Source organism: Carcharhinus amblyrhynchos, chromosome 20 (assembly GCF_965287045.1).
Source record: "Carcharhinus amblyrhynchos chromosome 20, sCarAmb.v2.hapA, whole genome shotgun sequence".
Lineage (NCBI taxonomy): Eukaryota > Metazoa > Chordata > Chondrichthyes > Carcharhiniformes > Carcharhinidae > Carcharhinus > Carcharhinus amblyrhynchos.
Genome location: NC_137343.1, coordinates 46,778,047 through 46,805,171, shown reverse-complemented (window position 1 = coordinate 46,805,171; position 27,125 = coordinate 46,778,047). Strand labels below are relative to the sequence as shown.

The 27,125-nt window shown below is 41.6% G+C and overlaps 1 protein-coding gene across 3 annotated transcripts in view; it reads left to right on the top strand.

Annotated features, from left to right (window-relative positions):
* Positions 1-24,053, top strand: part of rab36 (RAB36, member RAS oncogene family) — a 34,538-nt gene extending 10,485 nt beyond the window's left edge. For all 3 annotated transcript variants that reach the window (XM_080208524.1, XM_080208523.1, XM_080208525.1), the window contains 9 exons: positions 1,037-1,128; positions 3,314-3,379; positions 6,150-6,251; positions 9,445-9,509; positions 9,603-9,654; positions 12,489-12,570; positions 14,578-14,668; positions 17,999-18,118; positions 21,505-24,053. In XM_080208524.1, coding sequence (XP_080064650.1) covers positions 1,037-1,128; positions 3,314-3,379; positions 6,150-6,251; positions 9,445-9,509; positions 9,603-9,654; positions 12,489-12,570; positions 14,578-14,668; positions 17,999-18,118; positions 21,505-21,572 — 738 coding nt within the window. In that variant the 3' untranslated portion in view covers positions 21,573-24,053. The remainder of the gene's footprint in view (positions 1-1,036; positions 1,129-3,313; positions 3,380-6,149; positions 6,252-9,444; positions 9,510-9,602; positions 9,655-12,488; positions 12,571-14,577; positions 14,669-17,998; positions 18,119-21,504) is intronic.
* The last annotated feature ends 3,072 nt before the right edge of the window (positions 24,054-27,125 follow it).

Genomic DNA, 27,125 nt, shown 5'->3' with positions numbered 1-27,125 from the left:
CTATAGAACAAGTGCTGGAAAGTGGGATTGAAATGAGTGGCTGGTTTCTTGTTTCTATTTATTCTTGGCTGGTGCAGACACAATAGGCTAAATTGATTCTTTCTCACTATAGCTTTTCTATGGTTCTGAGGCCATGATCTCTTTTAAAATGTAGTCAATGTTCTAATATAGGAAATGTTGCAGCCAAATTGTCCACAGCAAGCTGCTATGAATGGCAATGCGATAATAGCAAGATAATCTGTTTTTGTAGTGCTGATTTGAAGGACAAATATTGGCCAGGACACCCGGGAAATTCTCCTGCTTTTCTTCAGAATAGTGCCATGGGATCTTTTATATCCACCAGAGCAGGCAACTGGAACCTCAGTTTAACATTTAACAGGCAGAGGTGTTTCCTTTCAGTCAGGGAGCACCTCAGCAGTCAAGGGATTCAGCTTCTGATCTTCAGGTAAGCGTTCGCCATTGCGGCCTTCAAGACACACAACAGCACAGAATCACCGAGCAGAAACTGATAGCCAAATTCCGCACGCATCAACCGGGATCTTGGGTTCATGTCAGACTACGTGTAACCCCCACCATCCTGTCTGGGTTTGCAAAATCTTACTGTCCTGGTTTGAGAAAACACACCTCTTCAACCTGTGATTATCCGTCTCTCCACTTGCACTGTCTGTGCCTGGAAAGACTTGATTACCTGTGAAGACTCGCGTTCCAACCATTTTTCACATTCCAATCTGTAATTATCTTGCAATTGTGTCTGCCTATATCTGCCATGTTTGTGAACCTACCTCTCCACTCACCTGATGAAGGAGCAGTGCTCTGAAAGCCTGTGCTATCAAATAAACCTGTTGGATTTTAACCTGGTGTTGTGAGACTTCTTAGAGTAGAAAGACAAGGGTTGCTAAAGTTATAAAAAAAAACCTTGCAGAGTAACCTAAATCAAAACACTGTTAAAGCCATTCACATGAACAGACAGGTATCTATGTATTCCTTAATTGACCAGACACTCAATGACAATACTCTGTTTTTAATTTTGTTACAGTGTTACATACCTGAGGCCTGCCTCCAGTTTAAAGATCAGTTCCATGTTCAAGTTAAATATGCCTGCCAAGAACGACAGACCAGAAATATTGGGTAAGTAGTTTGAGACATGAAGTGAAAGATATCCGACACTTGGCTCAATCAGCTTCTTTGAAGGTCAATTTAATTAGAAGATACAGTATTCCTTCTGTTGACTCATGGAACCTGAGTTTAAAGAAAATGGTTAGTTGATTAGTCACTTTTTTTGAGTATTTGTAGGCAATGCCTGCTCGACAATTATTCTACTGAATAAATGGGAGCTTTATTTGTGTTGAGCAACAAATATCAAGTTACCTTAAAGGCCAAGAGCCTTACAACATTATGCTGAGAAGATAATGTGACTGAGTTAAGAAATGGTGCTTTTATATGCTAAGTTACATAGCACAGTCGTTAGCACTGCTGCCTCACAGCACCAGGAACCTGGGTTCGATTCCAGCCTCAGGTCAAAGTTTGTGTGGAGTTTACGCATTCTCCCCATATCTGTGTGGGCTTCCTCCGGGTGCTCCAGTTTTTTCCCACACTCCAGAAGTGTGCTGATTAGGTTGATTGGCCATGCTAAATTGACCTTGGTGTCAGAGGATTAGTAGGGTAAATATGTGGGGTTACAGGAATTGGGCCTGGATAGGATTGTGGTCAATGCAGACTTGATTGATTGAATGGCCTTCTTCTACACTGTAAGGGTTCTACTTGTGGACCTGTTGTGAAGAGCAGAGAAATGGCACTAATTGAATACTCTTTCAAAGAGCCGATACAGACACATGGGTTGTGGTTGAATGATTAGAAATATGGTCTAAGGGGCATGTTTTAAAAAGTGTCTTCAAAGAGGAAAGTCAGGTAGATAGGGGAGAGGTTTAGGAAGGGAATTCCAGAGCTTGGGCCTAGACAACTGAAGGCATCAAAGGAATACACATGAGGCCCAAATTAGAGGAACCCAGACATTTTAGAGGGCTGTGAGATTGAAGGACATTACAGAGTGAGAGAAATCTCACAACACCAGGTTAACTTTCAACAGGTTTATTTGAAATCACAAGCTTTTGGAGCACTGATGAAAGACCTCACCTGATGAAGGAACAGCACTCCGAAAGCTCATGATTGCAAATAAATCTGTTGGACTTTAACCTGGTGTTGTGAGACTTCATACTATGTCCATCCCCAATCTGAAGCCGGCTTCTCCACCTCAGAGTTAGAAAAGGTCAAGGCCATGGAAGAACTTGAAAATAAGGATGAGACTTTTAAAATAAAGACATTGCTTGACTGGGAACCAGTGCAGGTCAGCAAGCACAGAAGTGCTTTCATTCTCTGCCCTGTTTCAGTTTCTATTACCTTGGAAACTTGTTACAAATTCTAAATAAAACATGGTTTAATGTTGGTAATCATGAAATCCCCACAATGCAGAAGGAGGCCATTCGCCCCATCGAGTTTGCACTGACCACAATCCCACCCAGCCCCTATTCCCTTAACCCCACATATTCACCCTGCTAATCCCCCTGACATGAGGTCAACTTAGCAGGACCAATCAACCTAACCCGCACATCTTTGGACTGTGGGAGGAAACCACAGCACCCTGAGGAAACCTATGCAGACACGGGGAGAATGTGCAAACTCTACTCAGACAGTGACCCAGATCCGTGGCACTGTGAGGCAGCAGCGCTAACCACAATTCCTGGTAATTATGGGTATTTTTGATTCTTTTCATAAAATGGCCTTGTATTCCCACCAGAAATAAGGATACAAAATTGTCACTAAAATAACCAAATAGCAGCTAAAAGCTGAAATAAACACTAGGTACAAAAGTCATATTCACTTTCGATTGCCTCGTTCTCTCAGCTTTCATTCTTTCAATTTGCGTTGTTGGGCATTGAAATGAAGCTCATTATTTGAGTAATATATAGGCAGGTTTACATTTATCAGTTTTCCTAAAAAATATTAATTGTAATACTAGTACCATACACTTGCCAAAGATTGGTAAAACAACGCACATCCCAGAGGTTTTCATAAGGTGGGTGTCAGAGTTGGAGAAGGAATTGGAGAAGGTTGCCAATTCACAATTAAAGAGGGCATTTTTTTTTTGGAAACCATTTTATTGTCAGAGGATATGCAAATACCTCTAGAGTGATCAATTGTGCAGGAGAGCTGCAGGGAAGGAAGACATAGAGGAGGCCAGAGATTGTAAGGTGCATGCAGGAATAAAAATCACTTTACATAACAGTGAAGCTTTGTTATGTTGTTGTCCCTACAGACACAAAATGTCAAAGGTCGTGGTGGTTGGGGATCTATATGTGGGGAAGACGTGTCTTATTAACAGGTGAGTATTTGCATGCCCCATTTATTACGATAAACGGATTCTGGGGAAAATCTAATGTGTTTACATCGCACAGACATGAAGTTATTTTTATGTAGTTGAAGAAAAAAATAATTATGTAATCACAGGATCACAGTATTGTAACTGTGCAAAAGGAGGCCATTTGGCCCGTCATGTCCACACCAGCTCTCCAAGTGAGCATTATGACGTACTGCCACTCCCCTGCCTTTTTCCATACTCCTGCACATCATTTCTATTCAAACAATTTATCTTGAATGGTTCAGTTGAACCTGCCTTCACCATACTTCCAGGCCATGCACCCCAGACCCAAACCACTTGCTGAGTTCTCACATCACATTTGCTTGTTTTGAAATCACTTTAAATCTGTGCCTTCTCATTCTTGATCCTTTTTTTGAGCAGGAAAAGTTTCTCCCTATCTACTCTGTCCAGCCCCCTCATGATTTTGAACACCTCTGTCAACTTCCTTTTTCTCTCCTAGGAGAACAATCCCAACCTCTCCAGTCTCTCCTCATTATTGAAGTTTCTCATCCCTGGAACCATTCCTTTGAACTTCTTCTCCATTCTCCCAGTGCATTCAAGTTCTCCCTATAGTGTGATCAGCTGGGCAGGGGAAAGGATCTCATCAGCTGTACGGAGTACAGAACTGCCATCAATCCCAGAGGTCTGTGTGTCCCTAACAGCCGCAATGGAACAACAGTAGTAACTAGGGCTACAGGAATTGACAAGAAACATCACTCAGATGAACAACCGATGTCAATACTCACAGATTCGATTTAGAGACCAGCACAATTTAAAGACTGTGGGCAATGCATGTGCAGAGACAAATTAGGAGAACAAGAAGTTGTTAATCCATGAGGACAGTGGGTGGAAAATAGGTAACTTGGCTAACACAACATCACATAGGATCGTACATGAAAATATGTCTTTTGCTCACTAGGAAAAAGAGGATGTTTACATCTCTTGTTCGGTATGAAAAGTGGAGAGTTTGATTTTTGGAAATGCAATCTTACGAAGTATACTACATGACTAATTGGCTTTCCATTGTCATGTAACTCTGACATGAGGCTGTCTGTAGTCTGCCATTTCAAATGAATTAAATACAGGTTCTCACTGTATACACACTGAAGAAGTACAGCTGTCCATACACATGAAACTGAGGGAGTGTGGTATTGACTTGCCGTTTACTCAAAGGCTTAGATTATGGGGAGAGATTATACAACGTAAGATTGTTTTCCCCGAAATGTAGCAGGTTAAGAGGTGATTTGATCTAAGTTTTCAATATATTGAGGCAAATGGGTAGGCAACAAATGCTGGCATTGTCAGCAGTGTGTCCCATGAATGAGATATGGTAGATGGAGAGAAACTATGTCTCTACGGGTTGGGATATCTAGGACTTGGGGGAAAGCCTAAAAAGTAGAGCAGATCTTTCAGGAGTGAAGTTGGAAAAAACTAATACGCAAGAAGATGATAGAAATTTAAAACTATCTTCTCCAAACAATTGAAATAAATTGTCAATTTTAACACGTGATTGATGGATGTTTTGTATCCAAAGCTGGGGTTAGGTTGCAAATCAGCCATGCATGATCTCATTGAATGGTGAACAAGCTCGAGGGGCTGAGCAACCTAGCCCTATTGCTGCATTCCTAATCTTGATTTGTGTTTGCACCCACCACCAATGAGAACGTGACTACAGAGGAGTTGAAGATGTAGGCTGGCACTGCCTATTCTGGGATCTCTCTCTTCCATGATCTTAATGTGCTCTGCTCAGAGAAAAGGCACAGCAGTCTACATATGGCTTGTGACTTAACCAGACTGGGATCAGGGCCTAGAGGATCACAAGAAAAATTGATATCAAAACAGTTTTTATGTGGCCGTCAATGAGGAGGGACACTTGGGATCTTCCCCATGGAAACTTACACCAACTTTTTGAAGATTATTTGTGAGAAGGGTATTCAAATATGTCTCTAATTACTGAAGACCTCACCTACGTGCTTCTCCACTTAATTCTGTCAACATTGTGGAGGAGGAACCACGCATCGGGTAAAGGACCCACGTTATAAGAGAAAAAATCATGGGATGGGGGGAGAAAACTGGAGGTGGGATGTGGTCACAAACCAGCAAGAGGGAGCAAAAGGGCAAGAGAAGGAGTTCCACAGTGGGAGGAAAGGCCTGGCAATTAAGGGTCCCACAATAAGAATTGGAGCACAATCCTGGCATTCTGTCTTGGGTCAGTGCAAAAGATGGGTTTCTATTCCTGGATATCTTCCTGTGTTTGACTAATTATTTGACTCTGAACTAATAATTCACTGAAGTTTTAGTTCTTTGTTTCACCTTTATGTATTTATTTTCTTCAATTTAAGTATATTTGTGCTACAGATTGAGTATCCTTTATCCAAAACTGTCTGGGCCGATTACACTGGGGAATCAGATCATTTCAGTTTTCAGATATTGCATATAAACTTACATTACCACAGCCTAAGTCAAGGCTAACTATAATCTAAAGTAAATAAACTGGTTACAAGCGTGAGGTGTATCACTGAATAATAAGTACAGGCTCCCTGTAACAAGTTTCTTTTTTACATGTTCACCACAAAAATTGTAGATGAAACAATGCAGACAAATGACTTGCCATGCTAAAGGTCAATGAAGTTCAGAAAAAGTGCTTTTTTTGGATGTGTTCGGTTTTTAGTATTACTGATGAAGAATTCTTTTATGGAAATAATATTCAATTTGATCCTTCTTTAAATTTCAGATTTTGTAAAAATGTATTTGACCGAGACTACAAGGCCACAATAGGGGTTGATTTTGAAATTGAGCGATTTGAAATTGCTGGAACTCCATACAATCTACAAATGTGAGTACATAGTAAAATCTACATTACCAGAACTTTAAAGTTTTGCCTATTTAATTATAAATTGTCATAATATTGAAAATCAAATTGTTTTTGTGTGGATAAAGGCAAATTACTGCAGATGCTGGAATCTTAAACCAAAAGAGAAAATGCTGGAAAACCTCAGCAGGTCTGGCTATATTTGCACTCTTCTTATCTCCTGACAGATGCTGCCAGACCTGCTGACATTGCCCAGCATTTTCTCTTTTGGTTTCATATGGATGTATTCTTTGGAAGATGAGTTGAGTCTGCTGTTTCTTCTCTCAGCAGCTAGTGACTTCAGTGAAGGATGCCCCGTCACATGTAATACCAGGACAGAAAGTGTAGTTTAGAGATTAACCAGCAAAGAGTCTATTTCCCAAATCATCTCATCATTCAAAATGATGAGCAGAAGCTTTGCACGTTCAGCTGGACTGAAGTGCACTGATCACCATGCCGAGAAGGACAAACAAGCGGGTATCCATCATTTATGCCTCTGCATTTGCAAATAAAGAGCCCAACATCAGTTTGAGGTTCCTGCCACAAATATTGTATTTTCCTGCTGGCGCAATTATTACTTGGGGAAGCCAGACCAATGGAACAAACTCTCACTCCCCTGCTATTCATCCCAGACCAGTCCCCCAGCCTCACTTATCTGAGCGCTGCTGCAACTCTACCAGTAACCCCTTTTTTCCACACTTCTCGCAGTCTTACCTAATGGACAATTGCACTGTGCTAGCTCCAAGATATTACCATCTCAGGAGCCTCAAACCTCATCGTTCTGGCACAGGATACCTGTCCATTGTGCCCAACCAAGCATTTCCAAATTGCTAGACCAGTGAAGAGCTTAGCTGTGATATTGCATCAGCATCAATTTATCGCCCTCGTGACTATAATGTTACCAAGGTTAGGATATCAAATTAATACAGTTGACAACATGCTTGAAAGCTACTTTTGTTTATGCAGTTTGAATTGAAGTTGCCTATAATTAATTTTACTTGGGACATTTTTCAACAAAATTGAATCTTTTATTATATTTGTACTCATCTGTACTCGTTAGAGTTTAGAAGGATGAGGGGGGATCTTATAGAGACGTATAAGATAATGAAGGGGATAGATAGGGTAGAAGTAGAGAGATTCTTCCCGCTTAGAAAGGACAGCAGGACTAGAGGGCACAGCCTCAAGATAAGGTGGGAGGGGGGGGCAGTTTAGAATGGAGTTGAGGAGGAACTTCTTCACTCAAAGGGTGGTGAATCGCTGGAATTCTCTGCCTGTTGAAGTGTTGAAGGTACTTCGCTAAATATATTTAAGTCACGGGTAGATAGGTTTTTGGTAGGCAAGGGAATTAAGGGTTATGGGGAGAAAGCGGGAAAGTGGAACTGATCCACTTCAGATCAGCCATGATCTTATTGAATGGCAGGGCAGACTCGAAGGGCTAGATGGCCTACTCCTGCTCCTACTTCTTATGTTCTTATTTTAAATCTTGTTAAGTCCATGCCAAGTATCCTGAGATTATGGAGTGATTTATGGGCCTTATCTTTTCTCAGTTTCTACTTCCTACTTTGAAAGTTAAGATAATGCAGTTGTAGTTTGTTGAAGAATATCAGTGAAATTAGAGCAGAGACTTTAGATTTTCTGGTGGTGTATATCTTATGTGTTTTGAAATCCAACCCAGGCTGCTGTCTCTCACTTTTCACCCTTCTGCATTAGTATAGGGTCCTCCTTGAAATGAGTTTTTGGATGGGTGGTCTTAACCTTGATTCGATTTATTATTGTCACATGCATTAATATATAGTGAAAAGAATTGTTTCTTGCGCGTTATACGGACAAAATGTACTGTTCATAGAGAAAGAAACAAGAGAGTGCAGAATGTAGTGTTATAGTGATAACTGGGGTGTGGCGAAAGATCACCATAATGCAAGATAAGTCCATTCAAAAGTGTGACAGCAGCAGGGAAGAAGCTTTTCTTGAGTCGGTTGGTATGTGACCTCAGACTTTAGTATTCTTTTCTCAAAGAAAGAAGGTGGAAGAGAGAATGCCCAGAGTGCGTGGTGCCCCTACATATGCTGATTGCTTTGCCAAAGCAGCAGGAAGTATAGACAGAATCAATGGATGGGAGGCTGGTTTGCATGATCAATTGGGCTACATTCACGACCTTTTGTAGTTCCTTGTGGTCCTGGGCAGAGCAGGAGCCATACCAAGCTTTTGCGATAACCAAATTTTTAGTCAGAACGACACTACAACTGAATCATAAAATCCCTACAGAGCAAAAGGAAGCTATTCAGCCCATCGAATCTGCACCGATCATAATCCCACCCAGGCCCTATTCCTGTAACCCCACATATTTACCCTGTTAATCCCCCTGACACTCAGAAATATTCAGAAATATTTGGGATCCCAGCTATGTCATTGACTAGGGGCAGGGACAATTGAGCAGGCACATCCAATCGTGTAAAAGCCGTTTTGGATCTCCATTGCCTCCACGGTTCCCACAGTCCTAAAATGGAAGTGGGAAATCCGCCTCTTCCCCCCCACCCCCCCTCCCCATGTGGCTCTCCACAGATGCTGCCAGACCTGCTAAGTTTATCCAGCATTATCTATTTTATTACAAAAAACACATTGACTGGTCATTATCTCACTGCTGTTTGAGAGACCTTGCTGTATGCAAATTGGCTGTTGTGTTCCCAACATTACAACAGTGGCCACAGTTCAAAAATGCTTCATTGCATATAGAGCACTTTGGAGCATCCTGTGATTGTGAAACTCTATGTCAATGCAAGTCTTTTCATGTTAACACTAGTTGCTTGAAACAGGACAATAGGATTTCCACCCATCACCACGAAAATTCTTTGCATTTCCAAGTAAGAAAGTTCACACTGACCCCAAAATCTTGGAAATCAGGTATTGTTAACCCTTCCCGGTTTGGTAACTTCCTGGGTTTGATTACATAGAGAGAAGGTGAGTCTTTCCAGTGCATTTGCCATCCTGCATTTCCTCACTGCATTGACTGAATAACTAGGCCAATGTTCAATGCCTGTGGTGGTAGCATTCAGACATTTCAGTGCAGCAAAAACACTAGAATAAAACATAATCTATTCACTTACAGTGAAATCAAACCGCCAGTTTGCAGTCAGTCTCTTCAAAGGAATAATCTATAGTTATTTTTCTATTATTTTAGCTGGGACACAGCAGGGCAGGAGAAATTCAAGTGCATTGCTTCTGCATATTATCGAGGTGCTGAAGGTAAGCCCGGATTAGCAGCAGGCAAAACAAAGTGATCATTGTGAGGTTCTTTAATGTCATTATTTAAATGATGTTTTAAATTTGTGTTTCCAGCCATTATAATAGCCTTTGATTTGACCGATATACGGACCCTGGAACACACAAAGTAGGTCTTGAATTTTCATCATTGTGTGCATGTACTGAATTTTATTTTCAATTCTGTTTACTGCAGTTATTATAACCCAGTTTACCTGTGTTTGTTTTTATTGGTGACCAGTAACAAGAAAAATGAGGTTGTAAAATTTGTTACCATTAGCAACAGTAGGCAGCACAATCAGCACTAGCCAGTGCCAGGAGTGTATTAAGTGCTGCTGGCTGCAGGTGGGTAAGCTCCTGGGGGAGGCCCATTAAGACTGTTGAAGGAGGAAACACCATCAAAATAGCAGATGAGCTAATCCTAGCTCATGGTGTCCACAGCTTGCAGCAGTGACACAGCCACAGGACAGGAGAGGCCAATGACAGGGTGATGATGGACCATCCCAAACTCAACACCAAAATTAGCGATCCAAATTTATGAAATTCTAAGAAATAGGAGAAGGAGTAGGCCATTCAGCCCATTGATCCTGCTCTGGCATTCAATAAGATCATGTCTGATCTGGTTGTGGCATTAACTCAAATTTCTTGCAAAACCGCCATATCCTTTGACTCCCTTAAAGATCAAAAAAGAATAAATTCAATAGCCCTGCCTCCACTGCTCTCTGTAAAAGAGAATTCCAAAGGCTAACAACTTCCTGAGAGAAGAAATTCCTCCTCATCACCGTCTTAAATGGGAGAACCCTTATTTAAACTGTATGTCCTAGTTCTAGATTCCTGTGCAAGGAAACATCCTCTCAGAATTTACCCTCAAGCACCCTCAGAATCCTGTATGTTGCAGTGAGATCATTTTTGTTCTTTTAAAATCCAATGAGTACGCATAAGTATGCAATCTTACCAACCTGCTCAACCTTTACTTGTAAGACATCCCTTTTATCTCAGGAATCATCCTAATATCCCATCTCTAAATTGCTTCCAATGCAAGTTTTTCACTCCTTAAATAAAGAGACCAAAGCAAGTACAGTACCTCAAGTGCAAAGAGATATGGGCAGGTTAGCTGAGTTGACAACAAGATGGCAGATGGAGTACAATATAGGAAATTGTGAAGTTGTTCACTTTGATCATAAGATTAGAAAAGCAGAATATTTTTAAAATGTCAGAAACTACTAACTGCTGATTTCAGAGAGACTTGGATATGCTGATACACAAGGGTTGCAAGAAGTTAGCATGCAACAAGGAATTAGAAAAGCAAGTGCCATGTTGGTCTTTTTCGCAAGGAAATTGGAGCACAAGAATAAAAAAGTCTTGCTACAATTGGACTGGGTTATGGTCTCCACATTTAAGAAAGCATATCCTCGCATTGGAGATGGTACAGCGAAGGTTTACTAAACTGGTCCCTGGGATGAGGTGGTTGCCAGTGATGAGAGGCTGAGTAAAATGGGCTTATATTCTCTGGAATTTCGAAGAATGACGTGATCTCATTGAAACCTACAAAATTCTGAAAGAACTTGATAGGGTGGACACTGAGAGATTGTTCCCACTGGTCAGGGAATCTAAAACATGGGGGCATGGTCTCAGAATGAGGAGACAAACATTTAAGACAGAGGAGGAGAAATTAGTTTACTCAAAATTGATGAATCTTTGGAATTCTGTATACCAGAGGGTTGTTGATGCTCAGTTGTTGAATACATTTAAGGGCTGGGGTGGATAGATTTTTGGTCTCTCGGGGAATCAAGGGAGATGGGGAGTGGGCAGGTAAGTGGAGTTGAAGCTAATGATCATGATCAGATTGAATACAGAGCAGGATCATTGGGCCATGTGGCCCATTCCTGCTGCTATTTTTTAAGTCCTTATGCTCTTGTGTAGGTGCAGTCTTACCAATATGCTATACAATTGTTGGAATCTTCCCTACTTTTATAGTTCATCTCCTTTGCAATAAAGGCCAACATTCCATTTGCCTCCCTCATTACCTGCTGTACCTGCAAGCCAACTTTTTTGTGATTCATGAACAAATACACCAAGATCCCTCTGTGACACTCCTTTCTGCAGTATCTTTCCATTTAAATAATATTGTTTTTCTTTTCTTTTCCTGCCAAAATAGGCAATGTCACATTTTCCCACATTATATCCCTTCTGATGGCACTCCCACAATATGTAACCGATAGTGATAATAAACCAGAAGTACCCTAAATGACTTGTGTTGGCTTAATACTGATTTGATTCTCCTCCCTCAGCAAGTTTGCTTTGTCTGGCAAAATCGTTTCCCACCCAATAGGTGTTGTTGGGGGGAGGAGAGAGAGGAAGAAGGGAAAGCCATGGTTGAATCTCTGTTAAGACTGCAAATTCAAATTAAGATCTTCCAATAGAAATGTTTCAATGTAGAAAATTATAATAAGCTCCTATAAAAACACAACTATCTAATGTGAAAATCCAAAGTAACCTGTCTTTATGGTCAAGATTTTCTCACCTCTCCTATCACACTCGCTACAGTTTGCATCTTTTCTTTGTTTTCCTTGGAACATTTTTCTACTGGAAAGTATTTACATGGGTGAACATTTTTATTGATGTTAATTCTTTACAAGAGTGCAGAAGTGCCTTGCAAATCTATGTAAAGAAGTAAATGTCAGTGCTTTCAATCAGTCTATTACACAGACAAAAGTTTTGCCTGACGTCTTACTTCTTACTCCCTTAGTTTTAATTTGTGTCCATGATAGCGCAAACAACTTCATTACCCATCCCCCACCATTATATTATAAATGTCAGTTAGATCAATCATATTCTCGTTTTAAAATGAGAATGTGCAAATTCCTTAACGTTTCCTTATAACTTAAATGTTGGTGCCTGCAATCATTTTGCTTACTCCCTTTATCATTTTCTCAAAGACAATAATATTCTTTCTTGCTATAGGCAGTGGCTGGAGGATGCACTGAAGGAAAATGAACAGGGTTTAAGTACGATTTTTCTCGTGGGCTCTAAGAAAGACTTATTGGTGAGTAGTAATTATTTTCCCATAGTTTGGACGTTCATCAGGCATAGGTCACTAATAATGTCTTCCTGAGAGAGAACAGCAAGTTCATGTTCCATGGATTCGCAGCCACTCCCCAGGGTAGTGCTTTAGCAATCCTTGTCATCTACTGAAGGACAGATTGTTGGAGTGCTGTGAGAGCTTTCAAGCTCTTTTGAACATTGGTATCCAAAGCCATAGTGGCAGCACTCTGCATAACTTCCAGTCTGGTGGACATTGGCGGAAGCTGCGTGTGCTACAATGGAACCTGAGGCCTCAGCCACATGCATGAGCCCATAAGTGTGAAAACAAAGTTGGCCACCACTTCCATACTAGAAAGGGTGGGCTCAAAACTCTATACAAAGTGGATTCCTTACTGCTCCTTGGCATCACATGCAAGCTTTCCTGCAGGCTTTTCATATTGTTGTGTTTGCCCATCAGTCTGTTTCAGTCGTCTGGACCATTGAAGTTTTTGTGAGTCCTCTGCAGAACTATTGTATAACATCATCCTCTGGTGAAGTGCCACCTTGCTATCTTATTCCCTTACCTTGGCTGCAGTGCACTTGTGCTTGGTGTCTCACCACATCTAGGTCTCACCTCGCTGTTAAGAGGTACAGGTTATATTTAAACAGTATATGCTATCTTTAAATGGCTAGCAAGTAGTAATAATGGGCTCCCTGCTGATGCATACAATCAATGAATAGCATAGCAGTCATTACAAGAAGTATGGAACAGAAAGGAGTTGTGTTGCCCATATTACATGGAACAAGTGTGCAGTAATTACACATCATAACCCACGCACATATTTTTGGGAGCTATCCAATTTTGACTGCGCAATGTAGCTATGAAAATAATGAGGGCATACGTAGGAAAGTCAGTTGTCCCCTGATGTTGCAGGCTGGGTTACCTCAGCCAGTTGAATGTACCCTGTAAAGCCAAGCTGGCCAGTGTGTCTCGTGTTATGAATATTTTTAAATGCTAAAGGTGGGTGAATCGCTCCTGACAGGCGCTATTAACACCAGCTGGAAACACTCTGGTTTTCCCACTAGCAGGAACACTTGGAGAGCAGTTGGGTGAACTGCACCCAAGATCTTTTACAAAGTTTATTTGCAAAGTGAAATTCACAAAATTGCACTGTACTGAGCTCCCAGGAAGATTGATGTACTGATCGATGTAGAAATAGAAAACTGCCAAATAAATAAAAATATTGACAAATAATGTATTCACTTCATCATACGTTTCTTGCCCATTTTAACAGATGTACTAAGTTGTTTGCAGTTCCCACTCCAAACGCCATTCTGTGGCTACGTACTCTAGCTTTCCCTGATAACTGTATGAGACAAAACCAGAATGTTTGTAACATGGCTGTTATATTGGGCCCTGAGATGAGGTTCTTGAACATTTATTGATGCCATCACTAAGACTGCCTGTTTCCACCTCCATAACATCACCTGGCTTCATCCCTGCCTCTGCTCCTCTGCTGATACAGCCATCATTCATACCTTTGGTATCTAAAATTCACTATTTCATTGCAATCCTGGCTGCCCCCTCACATTCTACACTCTATAAACTTGAGGTCATTCAAAACTCTGCTGTCCATGTCCTGACTTGCACCAAATCCCATTCACCTGCACAGGGAGACATTAGCTTCTAGTGAAACAACATTTTAGTTTTAAAATTCTTGCCCTTGTTTTCAAGTCCATCCAAGGTCCCTCCCTACCACTGTAATCTTCACTAGTGTCATAATTCTCCAAGATATCTGTACTAATCTAATTCTAGCCCCTTGCACCGTTGGCATTCATGCCTTCAGTTGCCTCAAGCCAAAGCTTTGGTATTCCTACTCTACATCTCTCTGTCTCTTTACCTCACTTTCCTCTTTGGTATAAATGAATACCAGCGATGCTCCTTAAAACCTACCTCATAGATCTTTTGATCATCTGACCTAAAATCTCCACATGACTGTGTCATTTTTTTTGTATGTTTATCCACCAGTCACAGGCTGAATATGAACGAACAGAAGCTGATGCCATTAAAATAGCTTCTGAGATGCAAGCAGAGTATTGGCCTGTGTCTTCTAAAACAGGTGAGTGTTTGGAAAAGCATTAGCAGCTGTATATGTGCACTGCAGAATCAGTAGGCACATACAAACAACAGTTTGTATTTATATAGCATTTGTATATGTTGCAAAATGTCCCAATGTTCTTAACATTTGATTTGATTTATTGTCACATGCATTAACATACAGTGAAAAGTATTGTTTCTTGCGCGCTATACAGACAAAAACATAACGTTCATAGAGAAGGAAACAAGAGAGTGCAGAATGTAGTGTTACAGTCATCGCTAGGGTGTGGAGAAAAATCAACTTAATGCAAGGTAAGTCCATTCAAAAGTCTGACAGCAGTAAGGAAGAAAGTGTTCTTGAATCGGTTGGGACCTAACCTCAGACTTTTGTATCTTCTTCCCGAAGGAGGAAGGTGGAAGAGAAAATGTCTGGGGTGCTTGGGGTTCTTAATTATGCTGGCTGCTCTGCCAAGGCAGCGGGAAGTATAGACAGAGTCAATGGATGGGACACTGATTTGCGTGATGGATTGGGCTACATTCATGATCTTTTGTAGTTTCTTGCGATCCTGGGCAGAACAGGAGCCATACCAAGCTATGATACAACCAGAAAGAATGCTTTCTATGGTGCATCTATAAAAGTTGGAGAGAGTCATAGCTGACATGCCAAATTTCCTTAGTCTTTTGAGAAAGTAGAGGTGTTGGTGGGCTTTCTTAACTATAGTGTTGACATGAAGGAACCAAGACAGGTTGTTGATGATCTGAACATCTAAAAACTTGAAATACTGGACAGACAGTGTCCCTTAAGAAACATGGGACAAAGAGCCAAAATGAGGGATCATCCCTTCAAATATGGGGGAGCTGGCTGCTTGTATTCGAGGCTGAGTTAGGCAGATTTTTCATCTGCAATAGAGTCAAGAGTTATGGGAGTAAGGCAGGAAAGTGGAGTTCAGAGCACATTCAGAGCTCTTAATGAACGACAAATCAAGCTTGAGGGCCCAAATGGCCTACGCCTGCTTCTTTTGCTTATGTTTTTGTGGCCATCCAGGAGGTGGAGCTTATTGGGATGATGTGGTTGGGGGGATGGAACGGCAGGTATCAAACGAGGGGCATGCACACGGTGGGTCATGCGTGGGCTGCTCTTGGAGGTTCCGGGAGTGGCCTAGTACTTCGTGTTGGTGTGTGTGCTTAATCCTGGACCAGTAGACGGGCACCACAACAGCTCAGTGACTATCACTGCTAGCTGTGCAGATACATGGATTTGGGCCTGTGTCTGTGGGAGTTTGCGCATTCTCCCTGTGGTTGCATGGGTTTCCTCCGGGCGCTCGGGTTTCCTCCCACACCCCAAAGATGTGCTCTTAGGCTGATTGGTTTTACCAAATTGACACTATTCTCCCCTGAATCTGGCTAAATTAGGGGTTCCACTCACATACACACAGGGCAGGGTAGGTGTAGGAGGATGCGGCAGCGCGGGCTCGTTGGGCCGAAGGGCCTGTTTCCCGTGCTGGGTTGTTCTTTGTTTGTTCTTTGTATATAACGGACCATTCCTGGGACCCAACCCTCTGCCCCATTCTATCCTTCAATTCCTCAATCCTTTCCAAATGTAGTCATGCAGATCCACTTTCCACACATTATAAAATTTCTCCCTCTCCTGGTTATTAATCTCAGTGCCAGTGTTCATCCAGTAAACACATTTTACATCAAACTTTTCTTTCATTCGCTTAAGTAACTGGGAGAAATTATTTGCTGGCATTTTGCCTGCATAACTATTTTTCAGGGAAACAAATTCCAATTTACAGTGAGTAATTTGACCAGACATATGGGTGGAAAATGTAATATGCCCATTTTGAAATTAAATTAATTCACAAATTACATGACCAGTTTACAGTAATTGGGTAATTTGTTCCCCAGTGGAGCATTCTGTCAGCAAACATTTTTTTCCCTGGTGTATTGTAAGCCATGTGCTTTTCAAGATTCGTAGCGAGTCTGTTTGAATGTCTCCATCCGTGCTATGCTGGGTCCCTGCCAGGATTACACTGTCATTCTGCAGGGCTGTGGGTGAGCCTGACTTCTCCAAGACATATTATTGTCTCATTACTCAAATTGTTGGGACCCTGTTTTACTTGTTAAGTAGTTCATTATTCAACAGAAGAAACTGCCCCTAGAAAGCATTCCCAAGACAGTGACAGCACTAAATCCAGGCATTCCCCAATACACTATCCTGCAGCTTTGTTCTATCTACTATAGAAGCAACATGTGATAGATAAGCAATCCCACAGCAAACTGATCAAAACAAAACTTGGTAATCCTGAACCATCCAATCATGACTGGTGGTAGACATTAAACAACTAACTGCAGGAGGAGGCTCCACAAACATTCCCACCTTCAATGATGTGGGAGCTCTGCACATCAGGAACAAGACTGAAGCTTTTGCAACCATTTTCAGTCAGATGTATCAAGTGTATGATCCATTTATATCTTCTCCTGAGGTTGCCAGGATCACAGAAGTCCATTTTTGCCAGTTTAGTTCACTCCATGTGATCTCAAGAAACAGCTGAAGGCATGGATACTGCAAAGGCTAAGGACCCCGACATCATCCCGGCTTTATTATGGAAGATTTGTGCTCCAAAAATAGCTTCTGAGGTGTTCCAGCACACTTTAAATACTGGCATCTGCCTGACAATTTGGAAAATTGTACTCGGTACTCATAAAAAGCACGAGGAATCTAATCCGCCTAAGCACTGCTCCATCAGTCTACTTTCAATTATCAGCAAAGTGATGGAAGATGTCATTGACAGTGCTTACTCAGCAATATTTTGTTTACAGATACTTAGTTTCTGTCAGTGTGACTCAGTTTTAGGTCTCATTGCAGCTCTATCCGTGGTCTTTCACTCTCAGCAATGGCCGTTGCTGGCGGTAGTGATGTTAAGCTGCTGTCTCTGATTGGACTGGCAGCTTTTGTTCATCTGTTAGTGGGAGATTCTGTAAAAAGGGACGCAGACAAATAAAACATCCAAGCTAGTTCAGAACAAATAATAATGGAGTGAATTCATTCAGCCCCCTCCTCACTTCTGAACTAGGGGATGGGAAATTTATTAGTAATAGTTCATCATGTTTCAAATGAAATTAACTTATGATTTTGACATTAACTAGTTAAATATACAACAGATCAATTGCGTTTTCAGCTGGTGATCTTTGAAGGATGCCAGGAATTGTAAGTTTATAAACACTGGTTAACAAAATCCATATTCACAGCAATCAAACACAAGAATCGTAAACCAGTCCATGAAATAGTTAAGATGAAATGAGGAGAACATCTTGCTGGAATTGAAGTTGCAGTGCATTCTGCCCACAGGTGAAAATGTGAAGGAATTCTTCTTCAGAGTGGCAGCCCTGGCATTTGAAGCTTCTTTACTGAAAGAACTGGAAAAGAAAGACTTTCCTTCTGCGAAGATTGGTGAGGGAAGCACTATCCGTAAGTATTCAGTGGAATGAAGTGGAATTTTGCACAATGAATGCACTCTCAGCTTGCTGGTTCTAAAAGTTCTTAATTGAAAATTTTGGCCATTGGCAAGGACGGCAAATAGCTCTCAGCTGCGGATTCTTTTCTGTCGCTGTCCCACTTGAAACCAAATACCTTTGTTCTCTTCCTTTCGTTTTGGGCACTGCACAATTCTGTATTTCATCCTGCCACTCAGTCCCACCTCCCACCCTTATTTCCAATGGAAAACATGAATTGTTCTGATCCAAAAAGTTGACCATCCTCCTGCTCGAAGGCAGGTAAGGATAAGCATTAAAAATTGCCCTTGCCAGTGATGCCCTCATCCAATGAGCAAGGACAATAAAAATATACTTCCTGATATTGGCCACAAGCAAGTATGGGATGACAAATGGCAGATATGATGATATGAAATTGTCCTGTTAAAACAGTCAGCCAGCTTAAAGCACATATAACAATAGTTTCTTCAACATAGCAGTTTCTGGATTTCTTACAGTTTTTAATTCAGGAAATACATCCTAAAAAAAAATCATTCAAGAAGTGCACTCAGGGCAAATATACTTAGTGCTGTCATTCCAAAATCCATCATCATTCCGATTGTGTCGCCTTTATGATGGCTAGCTATAAGAATTCATAAAACAGCTGGGGTGGCACGGTAGCACAATGGCTATCACTGCTGCCTCATAATTCCAGGGACCAGGTTCAGTTCCGGCCTCGGGTCACTGTCTATGTGGAGTTTGCACATTCTCCCTGTGTTTGTGTGGGTTTCCTCCGGGTGCGCCGGTTTCCTCCCACAGCACAAAGGTGTGCGGGTTAGGTTGATTGGCCATGCTAAATTGCCTATTAGTGTCTCAGGATGTGTCGGTTAGAGGGATTAGTGGGGTAAATGTATAGCATTATGGGGATAGGACCTGGAGTCGGATTGCTTTTGGTATAGACTTGATGACCAAATGGGCTCCTTCTGCACTGTGGGGATCCTACGATTCTAATGATAGTTCAACACCTTTTGTTTGAGTTCTGTTCTGATTTAAGTTTTTAGACAAGAATTTGTAGCGGTTTAGAGTGAATATATATCTCCGTCCTTTGACAGCTTCATTGAAGCACTCATATCAGCTAATTAAATTAATAAGTATAAATGGATATGATGTATGGAAGTAAAGGAGAATTTTACAGCTTGCTTGCCTTTCATTTTAAAAAGGGTGAATGTTAATAATTACTCCTTTTTTATCTTAAATTATAAGATACAAAATCTTTACATTTTGTGATAGCCAACATATTTGACTGCCAGTATTATGTGGGTGGAGTTCCATGGAAACAATACATGGCCAATTTCCAGGCAGTCTATTTTCAAAAGAAATCCATTTTAAAATGGGAATGAGGCTTGTTCCAAACTAATGAGAAACCATATCCCATGGACATTGGTGCCAAAGTGGTTAGTGTCCTTAATGCTGTCTTTAATGGATAATTAATATTTGGTGGAGATTAAGTGACAGTGGTTGGAAGAAGTGGCCATTGAACCTGTAAAAATTCTGACATTGAAGAGGACTCAATTTACCTTTGAGCTGATCCATAAAGCATGGGCATTGTGGTCCCATGGTAGTTCTCCTGGTCCACTGTTGAAATTTTGGCCATTTCAGCAGTTTGCATAGTTCCTCATTTGGCCCTACCAGATTCCCACTATTGTTACAACAGGAGACTTGCAGAACCACCCACGAAGTCTCACAACCAGGATAAATAGGTCAGTCATCACCCATAAATGGACATGGGCGCTGCTTCTTGTTTATCTTATTCTTTCATGGGATTTGGGCGTCATTGGCAAACACCAGTATTTTTTGCTCATCTCGAATTGCCCTTGAACAGAGTGGCTTCCACGTAGGCCAGATTTCCTCCAGATGGGTTCCTACAATAATCTGGTAATGGTTTCATGATCATCATTAGACTTTTAATTCCAGATTTTTAGTGAATTCAGATCCCATTATCTGTCATGGTGGGATTTATACCCAGCCCATGGAATCCCTACAGTGCAGAAGGAGGCCATTTGGCCTATCGAGTCTGCAATGACTCTACAAAAGAGCATCTTACTCAGGCCCAATCCCCCATCCTATCCTTGTAACCCCGTGCATTTACCATGGCTTAGCCCCATAACCTGCAAGTTTTAGATTGTGGGAGGAAAACCAGAGCGCCTGGATGAAGCCCACACAGACATGGGAGAATGTGCAAACTCCACACAGTCACCCAAGGCCCTGGGGAGGGTAGAGGATACATTTAGGAGCTGGGGTTGATCCTGCTGTGAGGATGGTTTGGCTAAAGGATGGGAGGTCTTTGGTCCATGAGGGAAGGGTGTTTCCAGCATGAAGGGGCCTTCTATTGGAGCTCCCCCGTGACCCCCATCCACCTCCACTTCCCATCTGGGACTGAGGGTGAGAACTTGTTCTGTTTCCCACCCTCAGTCATTAGGCACCCACCACCCTAAAAACGGAGGTTGGGGGTAAAAGTCCATTAATTGGGCCACTTTAAGTGCTTTAATTGGGGCATGGGTGGGCTTCCCGTTCGAGACCCTGTCTGCTCCACTGCACAATCATGTCCAAGTTGGGTCAGAGCAGGTGGAACACTGGAGGAAATCACATCCATTCTGTTTATTCTCCCCCTGCCTCAGAACCCACCAAGAGGAGAGATTAAAATTCTGGCCCATACTAACACGTGTTAGGTTCACAGTTCAAGGCCCAGTCTGAAATCATAGAAAAACTACAGCACAAACAGGCCCTTCGGCCCACATGTTGCGTCAATCATATTTCTTCCTACTAGGCTTACCTATAACCCTCAATCCTATTAAGTTCCATGTGCTCATCCAGACATCTCTTAAAAGACCCTAACGAATTTGCTTCCCTTTTACCATAAGTTGAGCAGACTTTTCAAGCTCTTGGATTGAGGCTTTCCATTGGATTTTTAATTCTACTTGTGGTTCGATAGGTAAGTAAGTTCAACAAATTTGTTGACATTCTGAGTTAGTGGAATCTCCGATGTTGTGTTGTAGTGGCAGACACTGCCATGAAGTGGTAGGGTTGGGATTTGCAGCCTTTGCTGTTAATAAGGTATTAACTGTAGACTAGACATTTTTCTTTGAAAGCCACTAAATGTAGGAAAGGGATAGGAGAGAAACTAATGAAAAAGGCAAATATCCTCTTTGGCTGCAAAAGGACAGCTCATAAGCATTTTACTGGATAAGCAGGTCAACTCAGCAATAAATAGCGTAGAGTGAGAAGGTGGATGTAAAGAGGATACAAAATACAATGACTACTAAGTTTCACAGTAATGAGAAAATAATGTTCGTTATAAATATTCTTTTTCTTCCAAAAATACAGGAATGGATAAAAGCACAGCTGAGCCCTCAGGAAACGGGACCAATACCAGCAGCAGCAGCTGCTGTTGAAATCCAGTATCCAGACTTTTGTAACATTGACTAATCCTCCATTTGGTTCCATTTTTGTTGGCAAACACAAAGAGGTTGTAGATTTAAACAATGCATTGACTGCAGTCTGATGTCAGGTTGCAGTCCGATATGCATTGCCTATGATTTATATAAATAGAAAACTCTAGGCTGGCTAGAAACTATAGAACACTAGGGTGCAATCTTACGGACTGTTCACACCATGCTCCCACTGCAACAAGGTCGGAGAATTTGGCATCTACTGCAGCAGGATGGGAAAATCCCACCAAAGTGAACGGTGGAAACATTCCAGGCTACAATTCTGAACAGAAATTGAGTTGTGGGTTGAAATGAGTCTATTATAATAACTTCTGAGGGTAAAGGAAAAAATATATCAATTTAATAAATATATAAGGCAAAACTATTTGAATCAAGTACCATTGAAGATCAGTTATTTATTAATCTGGATTTAGAATTGTTTAGTTTCTAATATGACTCATATCAAAGGCCATTTCAGTGTGACCTTAATGCCTTTTTTTTTTAAATTGCCCTTCTGTGAAACAGTAATGGGTTTTGCTAAATAGCTGAAGGTCTGGAGATCATTGTGTAATCTTTGTAAGATATAAGCATACTTGGGGTTTGCAGTCTTCATTTTTAATAAGATATTAATTGCAGACTAGACTTTTTTTTCCTCCTTTTTTCCATCATTAACAAGACTATTTTAACGATCAAAACCCAAATATAGAACCCTGATGATGGGGAGGAATCATTAATATTTCTTGGTCTGAAGACTAGCGAACATTGATAATCTGAGGTGAGAGAGGACTAGAATTATCCAGCAGTCCTAAATGAAGTGCCCAGTGCTGGCATGGAGTCTCTGCTTTCCATCAAACAGAATGAGTGAGTGTTTCATGAATTTCCTGTTCTGTCTGTAAGTATGCTTGGAGAGATTACAGCATATTTGAGGTCAATGTCTCTGGCACAAGATTTATGCCATTTTCCCCGCAATGATGAACCCTGACCTTGACCCTTACGAAGTGAAACCCAGGTACTTCTCCTGCAGGAGGGAGGGAGAAATCTGAGGTTGTTGTGGGGTGGAGGTAGTTTTGAATTGTTCTTGTGCCCAGTTGCTGAATTAAAAATAACTATGATAGAAGCATGAAATACTTTTACCTATTTGCAATAAATAGGCAGCAAAAATGTTGAAAATGTATCATAGATGGTTAGAACCCCTGGCAAGCAATAAACCTGTGGCATGACTGCTGCTTTAAATGTAATCTCATACAGTTACATCCAAAATATTGCTTTGTTGGCCTTCCCATGCACATTAATGTTATGCTCTTTGATCAGGTAAATTGGACAACAAAACAGGCTGGTTCAACTCTATCTCTTCTTGGGCTATTCTTCCCTGTCCCCCCCACTCCTGATTCCCCACTTTAGATGGTGTCACTGAAGCTGCCAAACCCTCCAGGGGGAAATCTGAGTATAAAATGAGATTTCAGACTAGATTTGAACTCTGGTCTCCCAGTTGGTCATCCAATATTCTCCCCGCAAGGTATCAATGACTTTGGACTTGTCTTCTGTCATTCAAATCTGATTTGATTGTGGCTAAGGAAATGAGTTGTCTCTGCCCACTTTATTGTATTTTAGACCTACATGGTGTACAAGGTTAAGAAATGATGACAGACTAGTTAGTAATAATGTGACCTAACACATGGGACCAAATGGCCTCCTTCATTGTTGAAGTTCCTGTGATTCCATATTAGAAGACCTTCTCTTCATGACCACAACCTCAGGATTAGTAGTTTCTCACACTTGAAAACTTCTCTTCCACCCAAACTAAACAAGTAGTTGAAACTGCAATTCTGTTCACACTTTCTGTAGTGTAATTCCAACGAACAATGGATTACACACATTGTGATTTTTTCAACCATGTTTTGTGTGGTGCAGTCAAGAGATTCCAGGGGAGCAATGGGTCTCTCCTTGAGTTGAAGCTGACATGTCAAGTGCACCACATTCACTTCTGAGTTGTGGATGATCTTGCTCACAGTAAGAGAAAATCTATATTGGTTTATACACAAAGTAATAAATTTTTTATTCACCCCTGCGATGCTCGTATCCCAAGAACAAATATAAAATGGAATGACAATTTGAAGTGCTCCAACAGAATGAACGACACTGTTATCAAAATCCATTGAGGATTGGTGGCCTTTGACAAGAAGGGGAGAAAAACTGAAAACAATTAATTTTTCATGGGCCACAACGTCATAGTGCCCTAAGTGTGAAAGATGTCAAGCTACTGTGAATTAGAAGTTTGGAACGTGCTGCCTACATTGTGTAATAAAATACAAAGTCCTGTAGTCTCCGAAAACAAAATTCCTGTTTGTACCAGTTTCATTCATTTCATGTTTAATGTATGAGCATTACATGAAAAATAGAATTACACCCAGTGGCCATGATTTTGTAATTTAAGGACAGCTCCAGGGCAGTTCTAAATTTATTAAAATCTGCAGAAGTGAAGGAATGGCTTCAACATTAAATGCAAATTACTACCAATCATACAAAATTGGTAGACTTTGAACATTAGCGTTGCAGACCTAATATATATTTCTATATTAGCCAGAATTCTCCAATGTTGTACACACTGCCAGCGAGAATGGAGAATTTGGCAGTCAGTCCATTCACTGCAGTGGGACTGGAGAATCCCAGTCACAGACAAGGTTTGAGAATTCTGACCTTCATTTTTTTTAAAAGAAAATGTTGAGCACGATCTTATCTTGCCACGCCAGTGGGAAGATAGCGTGAGAGGGGAAAAATTTGATTTGCACCAGCGCAAATCGGATTATCTTCCCAGCCCCATTTTACTGGTGAGAACGCCATCAGTACAAATCTCATTAACATAGGATTGCCTGGGTCTGCATACAATTAGTGGGTCCGGCACAGCTGTTTCCTCTTCTCGGTTGGCTCCCAACCGGGTACCCTAATCGGCCAGCAATTCTGGAAGGCAGGGCATCCGCCGCATCGGACAACGGCAATGGGAAATCTCCCCCACATGGAGCAGGGAACACCGACAACAGCAGCAGGCTGCCTAACTGGGAACTAATGCAGGCAAGTGTCACAGAAATGGCCACAGCAGGGTTACTATACACTCTTCAGCTGGTGCACAGGTTCAACCCTACAATTCCACATCAACTTCAAACAAGAAAACACATCCCTCAACAAAGTTTCTTGTACATTCTCAGTTTAGGTCAGAAATCAAATGACTGGGTTTAAAAATATTTTTGGTATCTTAAAATTTTAAAATAGATGGTTTTGAAATGTTTATGTTACATTGTAGATGGGGTAGTTGCTGTAAAAGTAAAAGGAACAATTTTCAAGCTGTGTATCTCTGTTTGTTTTGAATTGGAGATGCCAACAGCGATGTCTCTGAATACAGACAAACACATCACCCTGATTGAAGATTGGGAGATAATCACTGTAAACATCTTACTTTCTGAATGTATTTAATTGTAAATGACTGTCAGTTTTCAGGAAGCACTCTCACAACATTAAAGTGTTTCAGTCATTGGCAACATGTATAATGGAAGGTGTTAGAGCTGGGAATTTCAAAGAGCTGTCATTGTGAGATCCTCTCACTTCTTGGACTGAGGGGTTTCGTTTAACCTCCTGACCCCTTGGTTATCAGCTTCTAAACTGAGATGAGCTGTACAATACTTGTCTGATTTCTAGTCTGGGAGAATCTCTTGCATTCAACTAACTCCCTCTAACCTTGTGCTAGTCGGCAAAGTCATTCAGAAAATTCTGCGGCTCACAGAAATGCCACTGGCATCTAAAGAAACGTGCTCCATTTAAGTACTTTTACTAATTAGTCTTTTACTAATTCCGTCCTGTTCCATTGTGCCACAGCCATCTCTGTGACAAGTGTTAAACAGCCTAAATTGAGGTGAACAGAGTTATGCAGGTGCAGGTGTTGCTGCTGATGTGCAGGCACACACACCTTTTGAAACTTTCGACGCACCTGATCTGTCCTGCTTTCTGAGACTTCGCTACTATTCTGAAGATCCAGGTCGAGCCAAGGCAACCATTTTGAGCACCACAGAGAAAAACTGGTGCCTGGAACATATTTTAAAGCAGCAGCTTACCACAGCAAATGCCTTTTTTCCTGACGCCGAGGAAATTGTAACTTTTGACGCCCAGCTGTGGGTCAGGTAAGGAGATGTGAATGATGAAACCTTAACATCCCTTAGCAGAGAGCAATTTAAAGCCACAGCTCCAGTTAAAATTACCCAGCAAGGTGAAGTGAACTGATCCAGTTGCAGGTAGAGGATCGGATCTCACATACCCAACAGGAGAGGAAGAGCCTGGTCCAGACTCCAAATCCAGCCTCTCCTCCCTACGCTGCCACAACAGCCCAACACTCCCTCACCCACAACCTCAACCATCACCCCGGCCAAATTCGAACCTGAAAAGATCAGGACGCAGATAGGACTTCACGAGACATAAAGAGAGAGGAGAGGCTCAGGAGAGGGAAAGAGAATTCCAGCTCTGATAATTGGAAATGGAGCAAACACAAATGGAGAGTGAGAGAGCAGACAGCTTATGGCTGTGAGGAAAAATCTCTCTCTACCCAATAGCACCCCATATCTCCCCACTCCAGAACCCTCAACTCCACCAGATTTTCTTTGTCTTCAGCTCTGCCGAAGGCTCATCCAGACTTGAAACATTGGCTCTGTCCTCTCTCCACGGAAGCTGTCAAACCTGCTGAGATTTTCCAGCATTTTCTCTTTTTGTTTTCTCCACCTCCACTGCAGTTTTGTTTCATTTCATTTTTATCTTATTAAGCCATTTTTATTATTTGGTTATTTTTAGTTTGCTTCCATTGTTTCATTTGTCCACTTCTAAAATCTTGCTTTCCAACTTGTCCCCCTGACCTACATCCCCACCCCATTTCCATCTCCATCCCCCCTATCCCCACCCCCACACCCCACTAGGCCACCACCTGGCGGTTCCATTCCCCAAAGTCACTTACCATCCTGACTTGGAAATATATCACCATTTATTCACAGTGGCTGGGTCAAATCCTGGAATTCTCTCCCTGACAGCACTGTGGTGTACCTACAGCTCAGGGCCTTCTGCTGTTCAGAAGGCAATTGAAGTGCAACGAGGGGGAGGGGGGGGCAATAAATACAAATTCTGGCCTAGCCAGCGATGCCCATATCCTGTAAATTAAATAAAATAAAATGTTGGGGGACCCTTTTGTCGAGGTACAAGCCCTCTTTGGCAAATTGTCAAAAATGTATTAACTGGCAAATAACCATTCTTCCCTAATCCAAGGGAGTGGGAGGGTGGGGTTGCTGGACTTGGCATGGCATTTTTTGCCTCGACAGCTTCTGGAACCCAGGTGTCAGGAAGGCACGTGTACCATGGAAACGCCTAGATAAATTCCTGCAGATGTTATGCCAAAGCTGCTACTCTGTGCATACACAAACCATGTCCACGTGGCTGAGATACCTTTATGACTTCACACCCAATACATGCTGATGTATGTGCCAATAT